General features: G+C 47.1%; 1 protein-coding gene across 4 annotated transcripts in view; it reads left to right on the plus strand.

Moving 5' to 3' along the window:
- The window catches only part of GRID1 (glutamate ionotropic receptor delta type subunit 1), a 686,590-nt gene that overhangs the window by 463,595 nt on the left and 197,449 nt on the right, over nt 1–25,546 (plus strand). For all 4 annotated transcript variants that reach the window (XM_057530323.1, XM_057530324.1, XM_057530325.1 and 1 more), the window contains exons 7-8: nt 11,066–11,227; nt 12,752–12,871. In XM_057530323.1, coding sequence (XP_057386306.1) covers nt 11,066–11,227; nt 12,752–12,871 — 282 coding nt within the window. The remainder of the gene's footprint in view (nt 1–11,065; nt 11,228–12,751; nt 12,872–25,546) is intronic.

Here is a 25,546-nt window from a genome sequence, read left to right on the forward strand (position 1 = left end):
GATCTTGTAGCAGTAGTAGCAGCAGTAGTAACAGTAGCAGCAGTAGCAGTAATAGTAGCAGTAGTCACAGTAGCAGCAGCAGTGGCTATAATAGTGTTAGTAATAGTAGCGGTAGCAGTAGTAGTGATAGCGGCAGTAATAGTAGCAGCAGTAATAGCAGCAGAAGGAGTAGTAGCAGTAGTAGCAGCAGTAATAGTAACAGTAGCGGCAGTAGCAGTAATAGTATCAGTAGCAGCACTAGCAGTAATAGTAGCAGTAGTCACAGTAGCAGCAGTCACAGTAGCAGCAGCAGTGGCTATAATAGTGTTAGTAATAGTAGCGGTAGCAGCAGTAGTAGTAATAGTAGCAGCAGTAATAGCAGCAGAAGTAGTAGCAGTAGTAGCAGCAGTAATAGACGTAATAGTAGCAGTAGTCACAGTAGCAACAGTAGTACCTATAGTATTAGTAATAGTAGTGGTAGCAGTAGTAGTGATAGTGGCAGTAGTGGTAATAGTAGCGGTAGTAGTAGTAGTAATAGTATCAGTAGCAGCAGTAGCAGTAATAGTAGCAGTAGTCACAGTAGCAACAGTAGTACCTGTAGTAGTGTTAGTAATAGTAGTGGTAGCAGTAGTAGTGATAGCGGCAGTAATAGTAATAGTAATAGTAGCGGTAGTGGTAGTAGTAGTAGTAATACTAGCAGCAGCAGTAGCAGTAATAGTAGCAGTAGTCACAGTAGCAACAGTAGTACCTATAGTAGTGTTAGTAATAGTAGTGTTAACGGTAGTAGTGATAGTGGCAGTAGTAGTAATAGTAGCGGTAGTGGTAGTAGTAGTAGTAATAGTAGCAGTAGCAGCAGTAACAGTAATAGTAGCAGTAGTCACAGTAGCAACCGTAGGACCTGTAGTAGTGGTAGCAGTAGTAGTGATAGCGGCAGTAGTAGTAATAGTAGCGGTAGCAGCAGTAACAGTAATAGTAGCAGTAGTCACAGTAGCAACCGTAGCACCTGTAGTAGTGTTAGTAATAGTAGTGGTAGCAGTAGTAGTGATAGCGGCAGTAGTAGTAACAGTAGCGGTAGCGGTAGTAGTAGTAGTAATAGTAGCAGTAGCAGTAGTAGCAGAAGCAGCAGTGGCAATAATAGAAGTAGTAGCAACAGCAGCAACAGCACAGGAGCCAGCTTGCTTGGGTTCAAATTTCAGTAACTCTAGTTACTAACTGTTTATTATTATTTATTTGTCATTCTGTGCCTCAGTTTCCTTCTGTGTAAACTGGGGATTAGAACACTACCTACCCCTCAGAGTCATAATGAAAATTAAAGGGGAGAACAACTGTTCGAAAGCAATTCGAACAAGGCTGAGCTCTTAACAGTACCGCTCTGGAGGAGGGAGCCAGGTGTGTTCAGGGTTTCCACGGCAAGGCTGAACACGGCCTCGTTATTTTGTGTATGATGTAGTCCGCTCTCTTCTTGAGCATGCTCTTGGAAAGCCTCACAGTGGGTGGGAGAGCACTTCCCACCTGTCCAGCCCCTGATCACCGTCATCCAGCACCATTTACTGTCCGCATCAGTCACACAGGAACTCAATCATCGCTTCCTTGTGTGGGATAGGAGAGGCCTTGTCTTTGCGACCCGCTTAGCTCTTCAGACAAGACCCTGCTCCTTGGAGACTCTCGATAAGGACTGATGGGGTGGATCTGTTAAGAATGCAGGTCTTAACATAAGTTAAACTGTCTCTAGAAGCCTCTTTATAGATCCATAAATAAAATACGTTATTAAAGCAATCTATCTCCATTCATTGCATCTCCTTCCTTGTGCGGGCTATGATGAGAGGCAAACGTGGATTTATTTACTCATCCTACCCAACAACCATTTGGGCAGATTCATCTCATTTACAAGCCATTCCCTTCAAGTTTCCTCAGCAGCTATTACCACTTCTTTCCTTCTTAATGACAGTGTAGAAGGCAAACTGATTTCTACTAGCCTCTAGCTGTGAGATTTATGGAGAAGATTCTAACATGTTTAGCACAACCGGAAAAAAAAAAAACAAACAACATTGATGTCGTGGATTATTAACTTTGTCTTGATGAAATTAATGAAAATCCTTTTGGAAATGGAACCCTCAAGTCCATCTTTAGTTCCTCCCCCAGATGGCTGCTCTTGGGATGATAATTCTGGATTAGAAGTTTTCAAGCGGACCATCAAAAACAGGGAATTTTTACAAGATCATTCATCTCTCCGCTTCTGTACTGAGCTGGCCTCAGAAGCTCCATCTTCTTCTATTAGGCCTGTGGTCAGGGCTTTCTGTGCTCCAGAGCCAACCAGGCACTGTTATAGCAAATGATTTTGGTTCCTATTTAGTAAAGAGAACGTCTTTTGGAAGAAAAGTACTTAAATAAGTGGCTTCTAGTGGCTCCAAAAGTATTGCCTTTGCCAGTGTGCCGTGCTGTTGTTTATTTTTCCCTACAAAGCACTGTCTTATTTGGGTGTTTCTGATTCTTGTTTTCTCGATAAGTTAGTTTAGGGCCTGTCTTACTCAGCCAGTAATAAAAGTGACAACCAGACCTTAAGGACCCCTGAGACTTTGCTCAGATTTCATGGGTAGCCTTGGTCAGAGAAGCATCTTTAGCATCCTTGGTCTCCAGAACTGCATTGCCTGGTGACTTCAGGGCTAGGCTATAATTGACCTAACAGACACATTGTCACATTGTTACCCCATTTCTATTCAAATGTGTTTCCAAGGCGGGTCGGGCGAATGAGAGAAGCTGTGTTGTCTGGTCACTGTGAAGCCTGATGCTTGAACTAGGCTGCAGGGGCTAATGTGGTGTTATTATAAAATGCTCCCTCAGGTTGGAATTTCTCTTCTTTGTGCATTTTAAAATTGTGGAATGGCTTGATAGATGGAATCACTCCTTCCTCGCTCAATCTATTAAAACATTTCACCCTGCCCCTTACATCCCTGTTTCTTTAAGGCTTTCTGGACTCTTTCCCCAGCTTACAAGTTTTTTGTCAACCTGCCTGTAGAATTCTTTCCTCTGGAGCAACACTGAGCCTGCTCACCTCAGAGCTACCTTGGACTTCATGTCACTTTCTCTGGTTTTCTTCACCCTGAAGACCCAGATGGAACATGTAGGGACCAGACTGGGGAAGCGTGATCATCGATGCCTTTGTCAGGGCCAGTTGAACAGGTGGTCTGCTTGGGTGCAGCTCGTTGCAGTTCTGGCCGCTGGTGGCCATGTGTATAACTGGAGGCCAGAGAGCCTCGGGTATAGCAAATGCTCCTCCACAACTCTCCCCCCTACCCCCTCCTCGGATTCAACATGAGCAGAGATCCCCATCATCTTGGCCCTCTGCCACCATCGGCTCCCTCCTCAGGCCTGGCCGTGGCGCCCTCTCTCAGGACGGGTGGGCTGGCAGCAGGTTGGCAGAGAGCTCTCGCCTGGAGATGGATTTCTCAAGCTGTGACATCTGGGCGTCAGCTTGTCCTCCCAGCTGGACCCTCTGCTGGCTGCTTGTCTGACTTCGCTGGACGACTAGAGCCTGTCTAAGGATCTGGTCAGAGGTCAGTTCCTGCTGTTTGCCTCTGTGAGGTCTCCCTGCACTTTGATTGATTAATTACTTTGCTTGATTAATGACGGAGGCAAGAGGAAACTGGGCTCTTTAGAAACCTGGAGGAAATGCAACCTTTCTTAATGAGCACATTTCCCACATTTTTAGTTTTGGTGTTGGGTGGGTAGTGGTCTGGTGGCGAGATGCAGCTGGCCCGTGTGGCTGTGACCCTGGCCTGCCATTCATCTTCCTTTGCCTTCCAGGATGATTTGTACCTTGATAATGTGGATGCACAACAGTTCCCTGGGCCCCTGGAGTGCAAGGGAGGCAAGGCTGGAGCACCCTAATATGACTTGCCTCAATTCTCAGATTTACTGTGGAGAAACGTGCACAGAGCACTGGGAAGGCAGACAGCCAGTGACCTACCTAGCAGGGCCGTCATCCTCCGGGGCCTCTCCCTTCCAGCCTGACGGGGGTGGGCATAGGTCTCAGGCTGCTGAGGTCCAGATAGGACTGGACGCGGACAGGTCTCCTGAAGAGCTCAGCACATTTCACAGGGGGCTTCTATTTTCATTACTCCTGGCCCTAATCCTGCCGCTAGGGACTCAGTAAGGAAGTAAACAAATCATCTGAGCTTCTGATGGGGCTGCCTCTACCCCACCCAGTACAGATCCAGATGGGAAATCAATGCCTTTCCTGGTTTCAACAAGACAACAAATCCAAGTCTCGGAGATGGTGTCACATACAGTGGAGGTTGAGGTGGGACTTTCGCATTGCAGCTGCACAAACACCCTCTAAGGTTCGAAGTCTTCCCGGAGAAGGCGTGTGTGCTTCTCCACAGCCCCACCCCCTCCACCCAGGGCCTCATCCTTTCTCCACATCTTGCTGGCTTCCCTTTCCCTATCCACCCTCTCTTTTCTCCCTCTGGGTCTTGACTCCAAAGTAAATTCTCCTCATTTTCTCATGAAGATCAATTTAACAATTTTACTGGTAGCCTTTGCTCCTGCTGACACAGGTATTTTCCTAAATAAAATATAGTTACTGATGTAGTGGGGATTCTGGGTGTTAACTGTTCAAAAAAATTATATCTTTCCATCCTTGGTCCTCTGGCTTCATGTGATTGGTCTGTAATTATCCAGCAGCCAGGAATGTCTGCCTGGGTTTCTCAAGAGCTGAAGCCCCAGTCAAGAGCTCGTGGCTGAATTCTGTCTTCCGTTTCCTGCAGATGTGAGGACCTGCCTCTTATGTAGGTATTGCCTTTGGAAATGCAAGCCTTGCCAGGATGCCCCCATCTCATGGGAGCACATAACCCAGATTCTGACTACAGATGGGCAGTTCCACATGGAATATACCCATGTGGAGGTCCTGTTTCCTTTCCCAGGGTGGCTTCTGTCCTCCATCACTCCTATTCTAAGAGGCATCCTCTTTCCAAACACTTTGACATCTGTTTACATCGGTGTTTTTTCCTAAGAACAGATTTAAAACTATTCATTCAACATCCATTAATTCCACAAACACCCCTGAAGCACTTATTATGGGCCATTTCCTATGTTAGACATTTCACAAATGTTGTCTCTCTGAATTCTCACAAACTCCAAATAAATTGAGAATTTTAATCTCCGTATAGTAGCACGTTCCAGTTATGGAGAATGGCATATGCAAAGGCCAAGAAGCCAAGGAGAGCAGGGGCTGAATTCAGTGTCTGAGGCAAGGGGTGAGAGGCAAGAAGTGTTTGGAAATCAGTCATCGAGGAGGGCAGCTGCAGGGCACCGAGGCTTGGGGTGCAGCCCTTGGAGATGTGACAGGACAGGATGTACATCTGAGAGTGACAACTCGGTGCAGGGTGGAATTGGAGGGCCTGGGCTGGGAGACGAGGTAACCAGGGGTTACCATCTCCCCAGGGAGAAATGAGGGCACGTGAACTATGCGGTGGCCGTGGGAAGTGACCATGTAGAGAGGATGTTAGGAAGCTTCCCCAGGGGTGAAACCCCTAAGCCTGGGCAGAGGACGGGCAGCCGGTGACAGTGTGCAGGGCAGGGCACCTCCCACAGGTACTGGGCTGCAGCTGCCCTAGTCACATCCTGCCTGCCTTCTCCTCTCCCCTGCACACCTGGGTGGTCTTGCTGCAGGATTGGCTGTGCCCCAGGCTCCCGTGGCTGAGCCAGCCCTGCAGTGCAAATGTCAGGCCTTTGAAGTGGGCCAAGCCACTTCCCTTTCAGGAACCTGGGTCAGGGTATTGTAGAGGCCCTCACTCTGGGCCTTCCTGTATTGGCAGCTTTTATAGAACACCCCGGGAGCAGAGAAGTGGCCTTTTTCTCAAAGGGCAACTCTGCAACCCTTCAGAACATGCAGACCTGAAAGGCCCGGATCAGGCCCGGGAGGCTGTGGCAGTCGTGACCTTGCTGCCGGGCCAGGAGAAAGCCAGGGACGTGCACCCAGGTGAGCAGATTTCAGGCAACGCTGGGGATGTGAGACTCAGGGCTGATCCTTGCTCAGTCTTTTGACCCAGAAGCTACAGAAGCCAGATATGACCCCTGCTTGCCCTTGAAAAGCTTTCGGACCAAGGGGCATTGAAGGACAGGGTGAGTGGTGGTGGAAGATAGAGACTGCTTTTCACGATAGCCCCCACGCTTCTGTGTGCAAGACCCACGCTGGGCCCCAGCCGCCAGCGATACCCCTGGACAAGCTCTCAGCTCATCCACATTGAAGTCAGGAGCCTGCTGGGGTCCTTCATTTCCCCTTCCATTCCTTTCTGTCCCTGTTACCCCCCAAAACAGAAATGCATGCAAAGAGCTCAGGATGGTACTAGGCACCCAGGGTTATCACCATCTGCATTTCACAGGGCGGGTAAATCAGGGCTGCCCCACTGCACCTCTCTAGGGCCACTGATCGCACTGTATTTTATTGTCATCAAGATAAGGCTAGAGCTTTAAATGACTTGTTCAACATCACCTCGCAGGTAAGTTCCAGAGGAGATTCAACTCACCCATACAGTGAGCATTTATCAAGCATGTGCTATATCCATGTGCTGCTGTCCACTCTGGGGGTTCAGCAGTGAGTGGAGGTGGCCCAGGCTGTGATGAATCCAAAGCTCTTGCTCATCCTCTCAGGGCCCCAGCTAAGCTCCCCACATGGTAGAGTAAGAGTTGTACTGTATGACAGCAAAAGGGGACCCCAGCATGCATCTCTAGGTGGCTCACTGAACCAGCTGGGCCCCTTGCAGCTGCGTATCCACTTAGAATGGAGGCCACAGGCTCCCAGGAAGGCCTCTCCCAGCTCTGGCTCTTGTCTGCCTCTGACTTTACTCCATCTGGCATCTCTGACCTGGTCCCAGGTCTTTTGCTGTGCATCTGGGTCTTTCCTCTGCCATGCCCTTGGCCTCGACACTTGGCCTCTCTTTAGCTTCTCAAGTCTGCTCTTACCTGAAATGCTTTTACAGTCTTTTGTCACTTTAGTGCTGCAGTGTTCCTAGGCCAGCCAGAGCCCAGGGCTCCTGCCAGCAGAGGAGTGAGGTGACAGTGTCTGCTCTGCTTGTTTGTCTTTTGCTAGTGAACTCTGTGCTGGACCTCATCTGAGATGTGAGGGAGAGAGGCAAGGACTCTTTCAGGGCCAGGGCCCCTTCTCTGACCCTGTGACCTGTAGCTCCAGCTCGGGCTGTTTGCCCCTCGAGACCAGCAGTGAGCGAGGGTCCATGCAGCTGAGAGCCTCTGTCCTTCTACACTTCTCCTCTTGGCTCAGGGACCTGGCTTGACCAAGCCGGGACACTGGGACACTGGTCTTCACCCACCCACCATGAGGAAAGGCTTTTCTTATGTTTGTCAGGACCTGGAGGGAGCCCCAAGCAGAGGCTGCCTTTTTACTCTATGTTCTTGATCTTTTCCCCTGAAAGTCCCTTCTCTGGACAACCAGACTGTGAGGGTAGCATCCCTGCCTGTGTGTACCCACCAATGGACCTGGCAAGTCACCTACGTGAGGGTGCTGAGGTTGGTGAGCAGACCGTGGAGCCACAAGCCGGTACTGGAGTGTTAGCTTCTGCCCAAGGCAGGGAGAAGTACCGAGACAGCACCTTACAAGAGAGGGGGCAGGAGTGAGTGGACAGATGGAAACAACTCCAGGTTGACTCAAGAAGGCTCAAGAAGACACTCTGGGGGCTTCCCTGGTGGCGCAGTGGTTGAGAATCTGCCTGCCAATGCAGGGGACACGGGTTCAAGCCCTGGTCTGGGAAGATCCCACATGCCGCAGAGTAGTTGGGCCCGTGAGCCACAATTACTGAGCCTGCGCGTCTGGAGCCTGTGCTCCGCAACGAGAGGCCGCGATAGTGAGAGGCCCGCGCACCGCGATGAAGAGTGGCCCCCGCTTGTCACAACTAGAGAAAGCCCTCGCACAGAAACGAAGACCCAACACAGCCATAAATAAATAAATAAATAAATTTTAAAAAAAAAGAAGACATTCTGAGCAAGCTATAAATGAGAACCAGATTTTTGTTTGAACAAAGGAGGTCCCCTCTCAAGTCAAAGTTGGAGGCAGAAAATCTCTTTTTCGTGCTATTTTGTATGTTTTCTCTTTTTGTGAACCAAGATCAATGTGTACATTCTTAGCAGAGATCCATCCATCCATCCATCCATCCATCCATCCATCCATCCACCCATCTTCCCCACTCACCTCCACATACCCATCCATCCAGACTCATCCACCCATCCACCATGCATCCATCCATCAAACATGCGTTAAGCACCAACCGTGTGTCTTGGTTGGTGCTGAGTTCGAGAGATAGTGAAAATATATAGACCTGGAAAAGAGCATTGCTCAAGCCTGTTCTTCCTTTGGCCTTTCTGAGTCACATCCTGTTTTTTCCTCTTCATGTCAGGCCTTTCTGCATTCATACATTTGTATCGTATGAATCACTTATGTAGTTAAGTACTTTAATTTATTGTGACTAGAAGTGCTGGAGGGGAAAAAAAGGAAATTCCACTGGGCGCTAGTCTGGGCCACTGCAGGGGACGTGTTGCCCTGTGTGTGTGTGAATGCACGTATAGGCGGGGATGTGGGTCAAAGGGTCCCAGCTGGTTGAATAGCATTGGCTGTGAGTGGGTGGCTGGGAGATCCACAAACGTCTTGAGAAGAGAAATCTTCACATCGTCAAGGACTCTCAGCTTTGAGTTACCCTTTTGGAAGAAATAAAATAAAAAATAAGACCAAGCCAACTCAAAGTGGCTTACATCCTCTTAGAACACCTCCATTATTGGTTTGTATTTCAGAGGGGAGGTACACATGTCAGAAATAATTTTGCAGTGGTAGAGGCTCCTGAGAGCTGGGGGCTGACAAGAGCAGGGAGTGGGTTTGTCTCTCTCATCGAGGCAATGATCCCCCAGGGTTCAAGGAGTGGGAGACAGTGTTCTGTCCTGTCTGTTCCCTGCAGGACAGGGGGTGGATTCCCGGTGGTGGGAGTGATTTCTCTCTGCTGTCAGGTAAGCATCTGTGTAGTGCAGGACCCTGAAAAAGGTCACTAGGCACTGACATGCCTGCTTCCCTATGGCCTGAGGACCTTGTTTAACTAAATCAGCAGTGGTCGGTCACGCCAGGCTTGCTCCTGCCACCTCTGAGACATCTCCTGTCCATCTTCCACCTCCCGAATGGAGAGGCGTCAGACATGCACGCCTTAGTGACATACATCCCTGTGCCCACTGCAAGGACACCAGTTGAGGGTGGATAGGACAGGGCTGTGCAGGAATGGTCAAGCACAGGGACATCCATGGAGGAAGAGGTCAGCTCTGCTCAGACATGTCACGGCAGAGATGACCCCCGGAGGTTAACATGAGTTGGGGAAAGGGCACGATGGAGCAGATGTGTGTGATGCCCTGGACCAGCTCCTTTGGGCCACCTCTGATTTCAGTTGCAGGGGACAGTTCCTAACACCCAAGTTCCTGTCTGGGCCTCTGCTCTGGGGGTATCCCATCTAAGACTTGTGAGGAAGGGAATTGCAGGCTGAGAACAAGATATGGAGGTGTTGAGAGTGTGAGGGGCATACTGGGGAGCAGTGGGAGGTGGCTGGAATTCGTCCCACAGCCCAAGGATCCTATTTGATCTTCCTAGGAGTCCTGTGAGGCCAACATATTCTCCTATTTATATCTGGCGATTTTGTTTTTCTGAAATATTTTTAGCAGACACCTTGCTGCTGAGGTGTGCAGAGAATCATCCCCTTGACCCACTTTGGCTAATGGTTGTTTGTGCAACAGTTACCCCTGAGGGGTCACAAACCTGACCGAGGATGGGTGTTACTTCCCCCCCCCCCCACTTCATGCTCCGTGACAACCCCTTGGAGGAGCGGGGTGGGGTGGGGTGGTGCTAACCTCGGAAAGCAGGGCTGCCCTCCTCCCCACCAAGGGCTCTTGTGACCGCTGGAGTCCAGGCTCATGCCCATCCGGGTCTTAATCACGGTCATGAGGGTGGCCCAGACCTGTCCCACCCCTGCATCTCACCACTGTGGTGCCGTTCTTCTCACTGTTACTACAAACTTTCCCTTACTACCGTGCTCTCGAGAGTTCTGAAAGGGACTGTGTCACCTCTAAGATCCAGCTCTACTGTGGACAGCTAAGCAAAGGAGTAATTCTCAGAGGCTCATGGTTGCAAATTCCAAATGCATCCCCTAGCCAGCAGTAATGTCACTGTAGTGCAGGCTCCGTGGCCTCCAGAATCTCACACAAGCTGCCAGTGTCACTCAGGGCACCATCTACCCTAGGCCTGTCCAGGGACCAGAGTGGTCTTTCTAAGGCACAGATCTGATTTCAGGCACAGATCCTATGTTGTTCCTCTTTAGCATGGCCCACAAGGTCATGATCCCTGCCTCCGTACTGTCCCCTTGACGCAGACATCTTGAACTGTTTTCAGTCCCTCTAACCCAGGGGTCAGCCAGCTGTGGCCCACTGTCTATTTTCTAAATAAACTTTTCTTGGCATATCCTCTGTGTCTGTACCATTTGGAACAGCTTTCCTGCTAGAACAGCATGGTTGAGCAGTTGCAAAAGAGACTGATAAGGCCCACAAAGTCTAAAAACTTTACTGTCTCGTCCTTTGCCGAAAATGCTGGTGGAACCTGCTCTACCTGGCCCAGTTTCTTTGCACCTCATGCCTCTTCAAATGTGGTGCCCTCCCTACAATGCTGCCCACCCTTTATCCTAATCCTTCTAGACTGAGCTTTCTGCCCATCCTTCCCTCCATCCTTTGTTACCTGGGTGTGATGCCCCCTCCAAGTCTTACACAGAGCTGTGTCCAAGCCTCAGTCATGGCTCTGATCACACTGGTTCTGTTGATGTACAGATCCACCTCCCACTCTAGTTCCTGAAGCAGGGCCAGGTCTGATTCTACTCAGGACTCCAGCACCTGGCTGGGTGCTTGGATGACCAACTGGAAGCCGCAAGATCATGGCCTGGGTATTGGGCCCCACTTCTCAGTGTTAGCATCGTGGGTCGCTCTAGTCCTCTACTGGTTTCTCCCTGTCCCTGGAAAGGCACCAGTGGAAAGGGTTTCACCATCTTTGTCTTTGCAGATCTCTAACCTCTACCTGTACGACAGTGTCCTGATGTTGGCCAACGCCTTCCACAGGAAGCTGGAGGACCGGAAGTGGCACAGCATGGCAAGCCTCAACTGCATCCGCAAGTCCACCAAGCCGTGGAATGGAGGGAGGTCCATGCTGGACACGATCAAAAAGGTGTGTGCAAGGGGCGCCCTCCAGGCCAAGGCCAAAGACAAGCCCCTTCTCGCACCCCTGCTCCCTTCCCGCTCCAGGAGGCTGAGCTCTTCTGCGGTCACCCAGCCAGGTCCCTCCCAGGCCTCTCCCCTTGCCACTCTTCCTGTCCCAGCATTTGAGGGCTGGTGAGCTGGGGTTCATGGATGCGTGTTATTATTATCTTCATTTTATATAAGGAGATTAGTATCGGAGAGGTTATGTAACTTGCCCAAGATCACAAGTAAGTAAAAAATGGAGGCAACCAGCTTGCTCATGCCTGCCAGATACCCCACTCTGCAGGCTGCCACTGTCCCCAGGAGAGTTTGTCTCAGTTGGCAGTGCACGTGCTACTCAGCAGGACCTCACCTTGTGTGTGTGTGTGCATCCCTGTGCATACCTCGGCATACCTATGACTTGGTGGATTTCTTGTCACACCTCAGCATGTAGGACATCATGTGTCCTATATGCTTAGGTGTGACAGTAAATCCATCAAAAGACTGGATCTGAAGTGAACTGGGTGATCCGCAGAAGACATGTTAGAGTGAATTGGCTTTGAGAAGCTTCAAAAAGACATTTAGGGAAATCTATAGTGCCAGGAGTCTTAGTCACAGTAAATTCTGCATGGTTTCTATAGCAGTGAATGGAGTCTGATGTTGGTTTGAATCTGCTACAGCCCAAGCCCGAGCGGGGGCCTCTTTGGGGCCAGCTCATTCTCTGGGACTCTCCCCGCTTACAGTCTGTGGGAGATCAAGGCTGGATGTGACCCCCCACCCCAGGCTTGAAGAAAGAAAAGGGCTCAGCACAGGCTCACTCAGCCCCTCTGCCGCTTGCTACTCCAGAGCCCACAGAGCGACCAGAGAGAGGCGCAGGGCTGGCGCGCCCCTACATCCGGTGTGTGCCAGACACCACGCTTTGTACACATTTTCTCCTTCGGCCCTTGCAGGCTCTGTGATGTGGGTCTAATTAACGCCAGGCTGAAGCTGGGAGACGGGAGATGACTTGCCCAAGGTGGCAAAGCCAGGACTTGAGCTGGGTTTTAGCCTCCAATGCTCACGCTCGCTGCCCTGCCACTTTCCGCCACCTGTGTGAGATGGCTCTCGCTGACCTTGGCCTTCCCTCTTGGCTCAGGCTAAGGCTCAGGCTAAGGTGAGCCCCTAGAGCAGGTTGCAGCGGAAGACTGTAAGCTCCAGGAGGGTGGGGACAAAAGCTGCCCCTCTCTAATCTCAGGGCTGGCACGGTGTGTGGCATAAAGCAGATGCTCTAATCATGTCAACGGCATGAATGACGGGGACAAGCCTAGGAACTTCCCTTGTGAGCAAGGGCCTAGGAAGTGTTGATCCTGCTCCGAGGCCCCAGGACTGCCAGCACCTCTGGCCTTATTACAGTGCGTCCATTGTTTCCCAGACCCTGGCGACCACTTCCTTTTTCTTCCTTGCCTTGGGGGTTCCATCCCCTGCCCGTCCACGTTGGCCCTACCCTCTCGTGGTTTTTCCTTCTCTCTCGCAGGGCCACATCACTGGTCTCACAGGGGTGATGGAGTTTCGGGAAGACAGATCGAACCCCTACGTGCAGTTTGAAATCCTGGGCACGACCTACAGCGAGACCTTTGGCAAAGACATGCGGAAGGTAAGCCTCGGGGCGCGCACCTCCTGCTTTTCCTACTGCTATGCGTTGGGCCTGTGTTCCAAGCAGATGTTAACCGGCACGAAAGTCCCCTCTCCAGTCTTTCTCTGCAGGTGCTGCTGTTGATGCTGGTGTTCGTGGGGCATGGTGGGGAGGGGGCTGCAAGGGGTTTCGGACAGAAAGTGCCACTAATTCAGCTCTGAGTGCAGCAGGGGCGTCTGGTGCCAGTGGGTCCTTCTGCTTGGGCCTGGAGGACCAGCCTTGTGGTCCTGGACAAGGCCGGAAGGGGCGATGTGAGTCGCTGAAATCAGCCCAGTGTTGGGGACAGGTGTGACTGTTACTGAGGCAGGAGGCAGAGGTTACGGCTAGAGAGTGTCCCCGATCAAGAGTGAGGCAAAGCCATGGCCAGAAAATGAGCTCCGCGGAGCATGAGAAGTAGGCAGTGCAGGCGCCCACTGGAGACACAAGTGAGAGACAGGTGAGCCGCAGAGTTCAGGGTGGGCTTTGACTTGCTTTTATTTGGTGCTGATGCAAGTGGCAGGCCTGGGGACTCTTTTCAGTGATACTTTGTCTCTTTCTCCCCCACCCCATGGCGGGGATTTTCAGAATTGAGGTCTGGCGAGGTGGCCTTTACCCAGAGTTGAAACTCCCCAAATTGAAGGGGAGGCCTGTGAAGTCAAGAGTCAAATAAGGTGTTAGGACCAAGAGGTCAGTGTGGCAAGCAAGGGGATGGAACAGTTATCCAGCAAGGGACCTCAGATGCGGTGCTTATGAGCCGGTGTGGAGCCAGTAGCGGGGGTGCAGGAAAGGGCAGTTGCTGGCTCTCCAGGGATGCTCTCCCACACGTGGCCTGCACAGGAAGACCACGTGCTTGTTGGAGCCAGGGATGGGAGCACCCATGATGTAAAGGGGTCACAGGGCTCCGTCTGATCAGGAAAGCACTAAAGCATGAGCTGGTTGGTATAGACTCAGGCAGAAGCTCCTGCAGTCTCACACACACACACACACACACACACACACACACACACACACACACACACACACACACACACACACACACACACTTCTATACATTTGAGAGGGAGACATCTCTACTAATGATAGTGCCCTGGAGATGAAGGGCATGGTGAGCTCTCAGCAGGTGGGATAAACCTCTAATAGCCCTCCAGCCTGGCCTCTAGCATTGGCTGGGGGCAGCAGAGGGGCAGGAAGGGGTTACATGATGTTGGGGTACTGAGAATCTGGATGAAGGCATTCTCTGACTGTGCTCCTTGAGGACCAGATGGAAGGATGCGCGTGTGAAGTCGTGGAGGGTATGAGAGCTGGAAAGCACGGGGGGAGCACTCATCAGTTAGAACATGGGGAGGAGACCTGGCTTGCTAGGGAGAGGCTGGGTTGGCTGGGTGGTCCATTTGTGATGTGGGGATGGTGGACTTTCAGCCTGTTCTGTGACAGAAAGTATAGTCATGACTTGGTCAAATAATAAGTTCAATAATTTGTTGTGAGGCAATGGTGTGACCCAAGCTTTGATGACATTTGGGGGCTCGGAGGGTTGTTTGTGGCATCAGAAAGGGGGTTAGTGACTATGGTGTGGAACCTTGGGAAGCCAGGGTGTGGCCTGCAATGTCAAGGGTGTCAGAGATGACCTGTGATGTCTGTTAGGGTTGCCCAGAGCTGTGAGGTTTGGTGGGTGGGAGCCTGGGGATGGGTGGTCAGCGTTGGTCTGGGTCATTCATGGCCACTATAGGAACTGGCTTGTGTTGGGACTCCCACCTGGCAAGGGGGAGCCAGGACCAGGGAGCCCTTTCAGTCACTCTGGTATGAAAGGAGCTGCCTGCCTCAGTGACCATTCATATTTGCCACAGTACTTGCCTTCATCCCCAAGTCTTCCTCTGAGGTCCTAGAAAATCAGGCCCTGCCTGCTGGCTCCTTTGCTACGCCCATCCACTTTCTTTTAGCTCAGCTCTAACCCCAAGGTTCCCCCATTGGGTGGGAATGTTGGCTGTAGGGCTCCCTGCCTCGTCTTAGGCAGCTGACTGGGGTCATGCTGGCTACTCCAGGTGCCTGAGAGACGGGAGGTACTGTGTCCTCCACTTCCCGTTTCAGGTGTCTGGGCCTTCCGTGTTGCCATGGCAACGCTCCTCCAATACCCTGAAGCCAATGGGAGCTGGAATCTCTCGGTATAAGGAGCTGCTGAGCAGGAGGTCTGAATGTGATTGAGTTGGAAGGGAAGCTGATTTTCAAGTGGGCTTTATTTTTAAATGTAATCTTTTGTCATTTTAAAATTTGCCCTTAATAACTGCATATCCCAGTTGTTATCTGTCTGCCTGGCAGCTTATCTCTGTTAAGGAGAAGTTATCTGGAAAGCAGGGAATGGGATTTACCATAGCAAATGTTTGCTATTCAGGCCCAGGGTGCCTTAAAGCAAGGCCTTGGGGGGTTCAGGATGAAGCAAGGAGAGCGCATTGGGACAGAGTGGCAGGGGTCTAGGAGAGCATTTAAAGGCAGAGCTGATCTGTGGGTCCTGGTGGAAGATGGGGCTGGGAGGGGTAGGGCTGGGAAATCGGGGCAACCCAAAAGTAAGGTTCAGGGTGGGCAGCAGATGTGATGGTAAGGTTAGGGTTCAGAGACACACAAAAGGCAGTGCAAAGATCAGTCATCCTTAGGGGGTAAGGGCAGCTCTGAGGAGGCCCCCTCAACTGCATCTCTGTGGATAGAGGAGCCAACTGGACTGACGGCAGAATGCTCTCATGGTGGAGCAGTGTCAGGGGTTCCCTGAAAAGATGATATGTATCAATATATGAATATATTGTCTATCTATCTGTCTGTCTATCTATATTGAAAGACAACAACAGTAAACAAACACAGACACAAAAACAAAAGCCAAGTAGTTTCTTTAAGATTTAAATCCAGAGGAATTGTTTAAATTAAGGAGCAAATGGATGTTTTCTTTAAGTGAATACCCTGGAGGGAACTCTCGGGGAGGGTGAGTCACCCAGACATTTTAGATGAAGTGGCATCAAGAGGCTGTAGATTACTCAGCCCCTCCAGAGGATGGAAGGAGTGGGTGATCGCCTTTCACTGCAGGGTGCTGGACAAATACTAATTAAATGATCTCGTCCAGGAAGCGCGTTCTTGTTGAGGGAGTGTGGGATGGCAGAATCAAAGGTCTATGTCACCTGCTTGCTGTGTAACTCCAGGCAAAATATTAATTATCTTTGTGTTCCGCTTGGCGCTTTGTGTTCCGCTTGGCGCTGTCTGGCATGGGTGATTACCAAGCAACCCCGCCAGGGGCAGGCTTTGCTGGAAAGTCTTGTCCAGCTCCCACGGGACTTGGCTTAATATTTGTCCTGGGGACCCATGCTTGTTCCTATTGGAGCCCTACACTTTTCTCTTTGGCTTTCTCTTTGTTCGGACGGAAGTCTCCAGAGGAGGGTCCCATGGGTTCGTCCTTGCACATGTCCTCAGCTCATGACATGAGCTGGGATGGGATTGGTGGAGACCACCTGTAGGAAAGTTTCCGAAGGTGGGGGCAGGGGAAGTTTTTTAAAGCACAGGACAAGAGGGAGCCAAGGAGGGACCACTGAGCACCTACTGTGGGCAAAGATGCATCGCAGTACGTTGTCTCCCTGACTTGGGGGCCTCTGTGATGCTCCTGGCTCTGCGCTCCTGAGCTTTTGCAGCCACTTCCTTTTTTTTATTTTTTATTTTTTATTTTTTTTTTTGCCACTTCCTTTTTTTGAATTTTCACGTTCTCAGATGGAAGGTGCAGACAATAGGAACCTCCTGGTCATCCAGAGTAATGACCCTGATGCAGCACTTGGCAGTGAGAGCTCTCCCATGTGGCCTGGGCCATCAGCTTCAGGCAGCTGGAGCTATACACCTTCTCTGAGTATTCTACCCCAGATCCCACAAGAGCAGAGAGGCACAGGGAGGCTTAGAGCACGGCTTTCTGCCTGCAGGTGCCCTGGATAGGAAGCTCCTCTCCACACCCGTGTGCCAAAGCCTGAGGCCAGAGACAGGAGCAGGGCTCTGCATGGTGGGCAGTGCCCATCCCCGCTTCCATGCCTGGGGGCAGATTCCACTCCTTATAAAGACCAAGGGCTGAGAGGGAGCTGGGGGCTTCACCTCTGATGAGATTTTGTTTTTAGGACTGTTTTGATATGATGAATGGAAGAAGGAAAACATGGTTATCCTCTTCTCCACAAACATGACTTGCCTAGAGTGTAACGTGAGCCACAGCCCAGCAGAAACATTCTTCCATGACATGATTGCTGAGGATGTCTGCCCTTCTCTGTCCTAAAGATTCCATTGTGGGGGAATCATTCCTTTCCACTAACGAGGTTCCCTGATACAGTGAAACTCTGGGAAAATTGCCAGATGCCTGAAGGCCCTTTGAACCTCATTTCCCATGGGCACCATCCACCTAATTCACTAGCTCAGTGGAGGTTAGCCTGTCTCCTTGGGCAGGAGGGTGGGGAAGTGGGCGGGAAGCATCTGGAAAGACTGTGAAGCTGCTTTATGCGTTGACATTCCAGGACAAAGGACACCCTGGTGTGATGAGAGAGAGAAAGGGACTGTTTTATGCTCCTTTCCATAGAGTAGAATTGAGTTAGGACCAAGAGACTGAGAAAGGATTTAGCCCAGTGGTTTTCCAGCTTTTCTCTAGTCCTAGAAAATCTGTTGCAGCAGTACCTTACTGCAACCCAAATATATTAAACCGCCGTGGAAGCAGACATGCAGTGGTTACGATGGTGGGGAATTGGGACAGGGGGTCTCGAGCTTCACCTGAACGGTCTCCCTGGTCCCCAGCCTCTCCATGGTGTTCTATGCAGCTCCAGTTGGGAAACTGAGGCCCAGAGCCTGGAGAGACTCAGTTAGGTGGTACCAACAAGCAGGTGGCTGTGCTGGGGCTGGAAGCCAGGTTTCCTGGGGTGGGGGTGGGGGGATGTGTGGCAAAGGGCCTGGAACATCGTTTCTGAATTTAGGATGATGCAGTTCTGTGACTCCCTCACTCCCCTCAGCCTGTTTTCCGCTGCCGCCCACCCAACTCCCCCGGCCAGCATTAGGGCCCCATAGTTCCTTCCCATTGCTCTAGAGCCTGCTGACATGAAGTTCCACCAGTGCCCTTGGCTCAGCCTCCCTGTTCCAGCAGTTACCCAGGGAGATGGGAGGCCTTCCTTCTCCTTTACTAGTTTAAGACGTTTCTTCTGTCTTCTCTGTCAATTTTGATTCTTCGTAAAAGCTGGCTTTGGACAGGAATCAAATGCCTCTCTTGATGTCATGTCCCTGGCAGGGCCTTGTGGCTGCTGTGAAAATAATTCACAGAGTAATAATTGCTCATCATGGAGTGATTGTCATGCTATAGGACCCCAGCCCTCCCCGGGCTTGGAAGTACATCATTAACATTCTAACCCAGGTCTGCTGCACTGTGTTACAAATTGTCCCACAGTCTCAGGGTCCAGGAGCTCTAAGCAGTGAGGCCAGGAGGAAAGGGTATCAGCCAGCGGACAAGAGAGCTCTGGTAATGAAGCAGGAGCTGCCTCTTAGAGCCCAGGTGGGATCCTTTACCTGGTGGCTCCCGCCACAGTGCCAGGAGCCTCGCAGTGGGTTCAGTAATGGGGAAGGGGCGGTGGGCAGTGAGCGGTGGTGGGGCTGGGAGGAGCCAGCCTGAGAACTGTGCAGTGTCTCTATTAAGCTGCTCTGATAGAGACTCCGGCCATGCACAAGGAGTCACAGAAGAGAAATAAACTTCAGTCTCTTCGTGGATTAGCATTCCTGCAGCGTATTTCCCAAGTAAAATGTCAGCCCTTCCAAACCCTTGTGTGGAACCACTTTGGATAGAGCTGAGACCCAAAACAAACACTGCTGCTTCATCTGAGTAAAGGGATAAGGAAAAGATACGATTAAATATTTCATTTTAAGTGACATCTCTTCGTTTTGAAGATAGCATCGATACATGCTCATTTAGGGTAGAATGTTTAGAAAATACAGATAAATGAAAAGAAGAATATAAAAGTCTGCTATAATCTCTGAACCAAGAAATAAATACTGTTAGCATTTCTGGTGCGTTTTCCTTATAGTTATTTTTTTCTTTTGTCCATCACCCTGCACATAGAGATAGAGATAGTAATATGTATACTTATCAAATTGCTATTTATTGTACATAAATTTTACATCCTGACTTCTCCACTTAATTCTGTCTAGGGAGTATTTTCTCACTTCTTTAACTATTCTTTACAACTATTTTTAATGGAAACACATTACTCAACTTACAGGGAGCCATCGTTAATTTTATCTTTCCATATGATGTATCTTTAGGCATTTTCACCGTATTATTATAAAATAGTATTGTGACAGATATGCAAAATATGTATACTTTTATTACATCTATATTTCTTTAACTTTTTTTAATAAGTGGAATTACCAAGCCACGGATAATAATTTTAGGTTCTTGATGTACTTGATACATACATATTTTCAAATTGATTATAGAAAGATTTAATAATTTACACATCCATCAGTAATATATGGAAGTCTCTGTTATATCCTATACTCAAAAATTGAGTGATATATTAAACATTTTTGCTAATTTGGTAACAGTATGAAAAAATGCTACTAAATTTGCATTTTTTAGGAGATTGTACATTTAAAAATGTGATCATTGGTCATATATATTTCACATTTTGTAAATTATACCTCAGGTCCTTTGCTTTTTTATATCAGGAATGAAATTTTTCTTGTCACAACTCATATAACCTGTCTTTCGGAAGGGAATTGATAGTTATTTGTGTCAAATATGTTGTTCCCATATATCCTTTGCTTGCTTGCTTATTTATTTATTTATTTATGGCTGCGTCGGGTCTTTGTTGCTGCACGCGGGCTTTCTCTAGTTGCAGTGAGCGAGGGTGTGCAACTCTTTGTTGCGGTGTGCGGGCTTCTCATTGCAGTGGCTTCTCTTGTAGCAGAGCACGGGCTCTAGGTGCGCGGGCCTCAGTAGTTGTGGCTCGTGGGCTCTAGAGCGCAGGCTCAGTAGTTGTGGTGCACAGGCTTTGTTGCTCTGCGGCATGTGGGATCTTCCCGGACCAGGGATTGAACCCGCGTCCCCTGCATTGGCAGGCGGATTCTTAACCACTGCACCACCAGGGAAGTCCCTTATCCTTTGCTTTTGAATTAAGAAAATATTTTCACATAGGGACATTTAAAAATGTATGTGTTTATATTTTTTTTGGAAAGCCATTCCCAGTTTGCAAAGTAGATACTCTTCATCCATACTTTTTTCTAGTATTTTTATGGTTTGATTATATTTCAATGAAATCTGCCATCTACTTGGGATTAGATTTGGGGTAAATTGTGAGGTTATGGCCTATCTTTTACATTTTTCAGTACTGGCTCCTTCTGTCATTTATCCAGTAACCCTTCCTTTCCCCCATGGACTTGAATGTCATATTTATCATATGTTCTACTAAATTTTTTGTATTTCCTCAGTGATTTTTAAAAAATTCTTAAACTCTTTTCTTTCTTTTCTTCCTCTGCTTAAATGTAATTCATCTTTGTATATTATTAGAATGTACTTGTCTGCAAGTAACAATGCTCACTTTGAGTGGCTTAAGGAATAAGGAAGACTTATTATCTCACATGAAAAGAGGCCTGGAGCTAGGGTGGCTCCAGGGTTGGCCACTTCAGACAATCGATGCCCAGATCAAGGGCTCTGGTCTTTTTCATCTTTCTTCTTGGCTCTCCACAGGGCGGAGTCTGAGCTCTCCTCATAGTTTTAGGATGGCTGTGGCAGTTCCAACTGCCATACCCAGAAGGACAGCAGCACAGGGAAGAAGAGGGTATTCTTGTCTGTGTTTCCTTTTTATAGGTGGGGAGAACTTTCCCAGGAGTTGGCCCTGGCTTTCTGTTTTCATGTAACGGTTGTTTTGCTTTTTTGTTATTGCAGTTGAAGTTTTCCACCTAGATGCATATGTGACCGTGACCAATAGTTTCTCTCTCAGATGCTTGTGTTCAACTTGTATTAGGGTTTACTCCCTTCATGATGTGGATGAGGAATTGCTCATTCTTTTGCTCTTGTATGGACAGAGCTCTTGAAAGTTGGAAAAAAATTCAACTGTAAAATTATCTGGGCTAGATGTTGGTCTTGGAGCTATTACTTCGATACCTTGAAAAATTTCTTTTCTGGTTGCTACATTTCCTCGAGTCATTTTTAGTAACCTGCTGTACAGAAAATCTTAGAAAACACTGGCATTTTCAAATGTTTCATTAAAGTTTGATATAGTATTTGCAAATAATTTAAAAATATCTACCTGTTGAAATATCTTTCTCTTCATTGATACTATTGTGTTTTTGTGTTGTCTTCCTTTATTTCTTGATTAGACTTGACTGAAGTTTTCTAAATTGATTTCTTCAAAGAACTAGTTCTGATTTATTTAATCAATTTTGTTGCATTTTTTTAAAAATTATTTATTTATTTATTTATTTATTTATTTATTTATATATGGCTGTGCTGGGTCTTCGTTTCTGTGCGAGGGCTTTCTCCAGTTGCAGCAAGTGGGGGCCACTCCTCATCGCGATGCGCGGGCCTCTCACCATCACGGCCTCTCTTGCTGCGGAACACAGGCTCCAGACGTGCAGGCTCAGCAATTGTGGCTCACGGGCCCAGCTGCTCCGCGGCATGTGGGATCCTCCCAGACCAGGGCTCGAACCCGTGTCCCCTGCATTGGCAGGCAGATTGTCAACCACTGCGCCACCAGGGAAGCCCCAATTTTGTTGCATTTTATGTTACTCTAATTAATTTGTTTTTCCTTCTTGTCTCCCTGCTGCTAGTATTCATTTCATCGTTAATTTTTAAACTTATGATATGAAGTGTTAGATAATTTATTTTTATTCTTTCCAGTTTTGGAATGTTCTTATTTATTCTGAATATAGTTGTGGCTGAATCCTAGTGGTTTTTCTAACGAGAACTGAAGTGTAACACTCATATAGAAAAGTGCCTAAATCATGAGTAAATCACAGTGAATTTTCTGAACACACCCATGCAATCAACACCTACAACAAGAAACAGAACATCACCAGTGTCCCCAGAGGGCTCCCTCATGCCCCCTTCTGGTCATTACACTCATGAGCGGAAACACTACTGACGTCTAACGCACTTATTCTGACCTCTTTTGTAACGGCCTTCTTTTGCTTAATATCATGTTTGTGAGATTTACTATTATTATCATCGTATGTAGTTTTAGTTCATTCATTTTATTGTGTTTTAAAATATAGGTTTTATTATTCAGGTATGGTGAGGCCAACAGGTCAGGAGATCCCTGCTATTGAAAAGATAGTTTGTTACAATTCCTAAGAGAAGGGGACACACCACACCATACAGGGCCACATGGGGACGCACCAGGCTTAGTCAGGAGGCAGAAGCAGCAGGGTAAAATGTGAACAAGAGCCTTTATTGTGGTTTGTGTAGGAAGGAATGGGCAGAAAAGATAGACTTGGCTATTTTTGGCCCTTTGCATTTTCTTATAAATTTAGGATTTAGACTGAAATTGCATGGACTCTAGATCAACTTAGGGAGAATTAACATCTTACTAATATTCAGTAATCCAACTCATGAACATAGTATCCCCTGAATTTATTTAGGTCTTTAATTCTCTCAAGAGAGCTTTGTAGCTTTCACTGTAGAGATTATGAATAACCTTTGTTTGATTTTTGCCCCCAGATATTGACATTTATGATAATATATATAGTATATATTAAATTTATTTTTCTACTTGTTCATTGTGTATATATAGAAACATAGTTGGTTTGTATATGAAACTTGTTTCTAGTGAACTCTAGTTATTGATTTATTCTAATAGTTTGCCTGAAGATTCTTTAAGATTTTTCTATACACACAATCATATCATCTATGAAAAATGAGAGTTTTTTTTCTTCTTAAATTTTTATGCCCTTTATTCCTTTCTCTTTACTTATTACACTACTTAGGATCATTAATTTAAGTTGAATAGATGTAATGATAGTGGGTATCCTTATCTTGTTCTTAATCTCAGAGGATAACTTTTTATAATGCACCATTTTTTAAAAAGATATTTATTTTATTTATTTATTTGGCTGCGTCGGGTCTTAGTTGCTGCACACGTGTTCTTCGTTGTGGCTTCTCTCTAGTTGTGGTGTGTGGGCTCCAGAGCACTTGGGCTTAGTAGCCCCGCTGCATGTGGTATCTTAGTTCCCCAACCAGGGATTGAACCTGCGTCTCCTGCATTGGAAGGTGGATTCTTTTTTTTAAATTAATTAATTAATTAATTATTATTTTTGGCTGTGTTGGGTCTTCGTTGCTGCGCGTGGGCTTTCTTTAGTTGTGGCGAGCAGGGGCTACTCTTCATTGTGGTGTGTGGGCTTCTCATTGCGGTGGCTTCTCTTGATGCGGAGCATGGGTTCTAGGCTCAGGGGCTTCAGTAGTTGTGGCATGTGGGCTCAATAGTTGTGGCTCGCGGGCTCTAGAGCGCAGGCACAGTAGTTGTGGTGCACAGGCTTAGCTGTTTCGCAGTATGTGGGAGCTTCCTGGAACAGGGCACGAACCCATGTCCCCTGCATTGGCAGGTGGATTCTTAACCACTGTGCCACCAGGGAAGTCCCGGGAAGGCAGATTCTTAACCACTGGACTACCAGGGAAGTCCCAATGTGCTTGGTAAGTGTTCTTTTTTCAGATTGAGAAAATTCCCTTGAATTTCTAGTTTGGTAACAGCTTTGTCAAAAGGGGTATTAGTCAAAGGCATTTTTACATTTAGTCAAAGACTCTTTTACATCTATTGAGATAACTATATAACTTATATTTTCACTTTTTACTCTCAATGCAGTAAATTGCATTGATTTATTTTTTTCCTTTTTGATGCTAGCTTATTAATTCTCTTTTTTACATTAATACTATACCTTGCTGTTTTGAATATTATTATTTTACAATATGCTCCAGTATTTGGAAAGGTTGGTACCTCCTAATTTCTCTTCCTTTTCATAATATTCTTTTTTAAGTTAAACTTTTATTTTGAGATTAATGTAGATTCACATTCAGTTGTAATAAATAATACAGAGAGATCCCGAGATCCAATATACCCTTTATTGTTTCTTCCAATGGTAGACATTGATCCAGTGCATGAATCTGCCTCACTTTCAGATTTCCTCAGTTTCATTTGTGTGTGTGTGTGTGTGGTGTGGTGTGGTGTGTGTGTGTGTTTGTGTGTGGTTGCTCTGGGTATTACAATATACATATGCGACTTATCAGTCTATCAGTCAACATTTTACCACTTTGAGTGACATATGGAAATCTTACTTCCATTTGGGTCTCTTTCTTCACTTTTAAATTTCATTGTCTTGAGTATCAGTGTTATAATTTCTGTTTCAATCATCAAATATGAAATATAAAAAACTCATGAGGAGGTCAATCTATTGTATATTCTCATATTTCTACTCTTTCTGTGGTTCTTTATTATTTCTGATGCTCCAAGAATCCTTTTACCATTTCTTTTCTGTTTAATAAACTTCCTTTAGCCAATATTTAAGGATCAGTCTGTTAGCCACAAATTCTTTTCATTTTCCTTCATCTGGTAATGCCTTTATTTCTTTTTCATTCCTGAAAGATAGTTTTGCCAGATACAGAATTTGTGGTTGAGAATTCTTTTCTTTCAGCACTGGAAACGTGTTGTGCCATTTCTACTGCCCTCCATGGTTTCAGATTAGGAATCTGCTGTCATTTAGTTTGGTTTTCTTCTGGCTAGTTTCTCTCTGTGTGCTTTCAAAAAATTTTTTTTCCTGTGTTTGTTTTTCAGAAGTTGTATTATGATGTATTGTGTTATGGATTTCTTTGAATTTACCCTGTTTGGGGTTCCTAGATTCTTGCATCTCAAAGTTTAAGTCTTTCACTGAATTTGATAAATTGCCGGCCATTATTTATCTGAATACTCTTTCATCCCCACACTCTTTCTCCTCTCTTTCTGGTATTCCAATGAAATTAATGTTAGATATTTTATTAGTATTCCACAGGGCCCTGAGGCCCTATTCATTTTTTTTTCAGTCTCATGTTGTGTAAATTTTATTGTTCTATTTGCCAGTTTACTGATTCTATCCTCTGTCCTTTAAACTCTAAAATAATCCCATCCAGTGAGTTTTTTATTTTTGTTAGTTTGCAATTCCATAATTTCCATTTAGTTCTATTTTATACTTTCTCTATGCTGAAATTTTCTATTTTTTCATTTGTTTCAAGAGAATTTGTAATTGCTTGTTGAAGCATTTTTATAATGAAATTTAAAATCCTCATCAGATAATTCTAACATCTGATTGTCTTGGTCTTTGCATCAGTTGATTGTCTTTTTTTTTTTTTTAATCTGAGTTGTGATTTTCCTGGTTCTTGATATGATGAGTAATTTTTTTTAAATAAATTTATTTATTTTGGCCTTTCTCACCTTCTGAGATGGCCCACACTCTGTCTGTGGAGTGTGTTTCTCTATAAATAAACCCACTTGTTACCAATCACTTTTTCTCTCACTGAATTCTTTCTGCAATGAGACATCAAGAAGCTGAGCTTGAGTCCTGAAGCCAGGTGCTGACCCTTTATTCCCAACTTACAGCTAGACCAACTCCCGCTCATCGTCAACACCACTGGGGACGTCTTCTGTGCCGTTTCTT

The sequence above is a fragment of the Balaenoptera acutorostrata genome, chromosome 16 (assembly GCF_949987535.1).
Source record: "Balaenoptera acutorostrata chromosome 16, mBalAcu1.1, whole genome shotgun sequence".
Lineage (NCBI taxonomy): Eukaryota > Metazoa > Chordata > Mammalia > Artiodactyla > Balaenopteridae > Balaenoptera > Balaenoptera acutorostrata.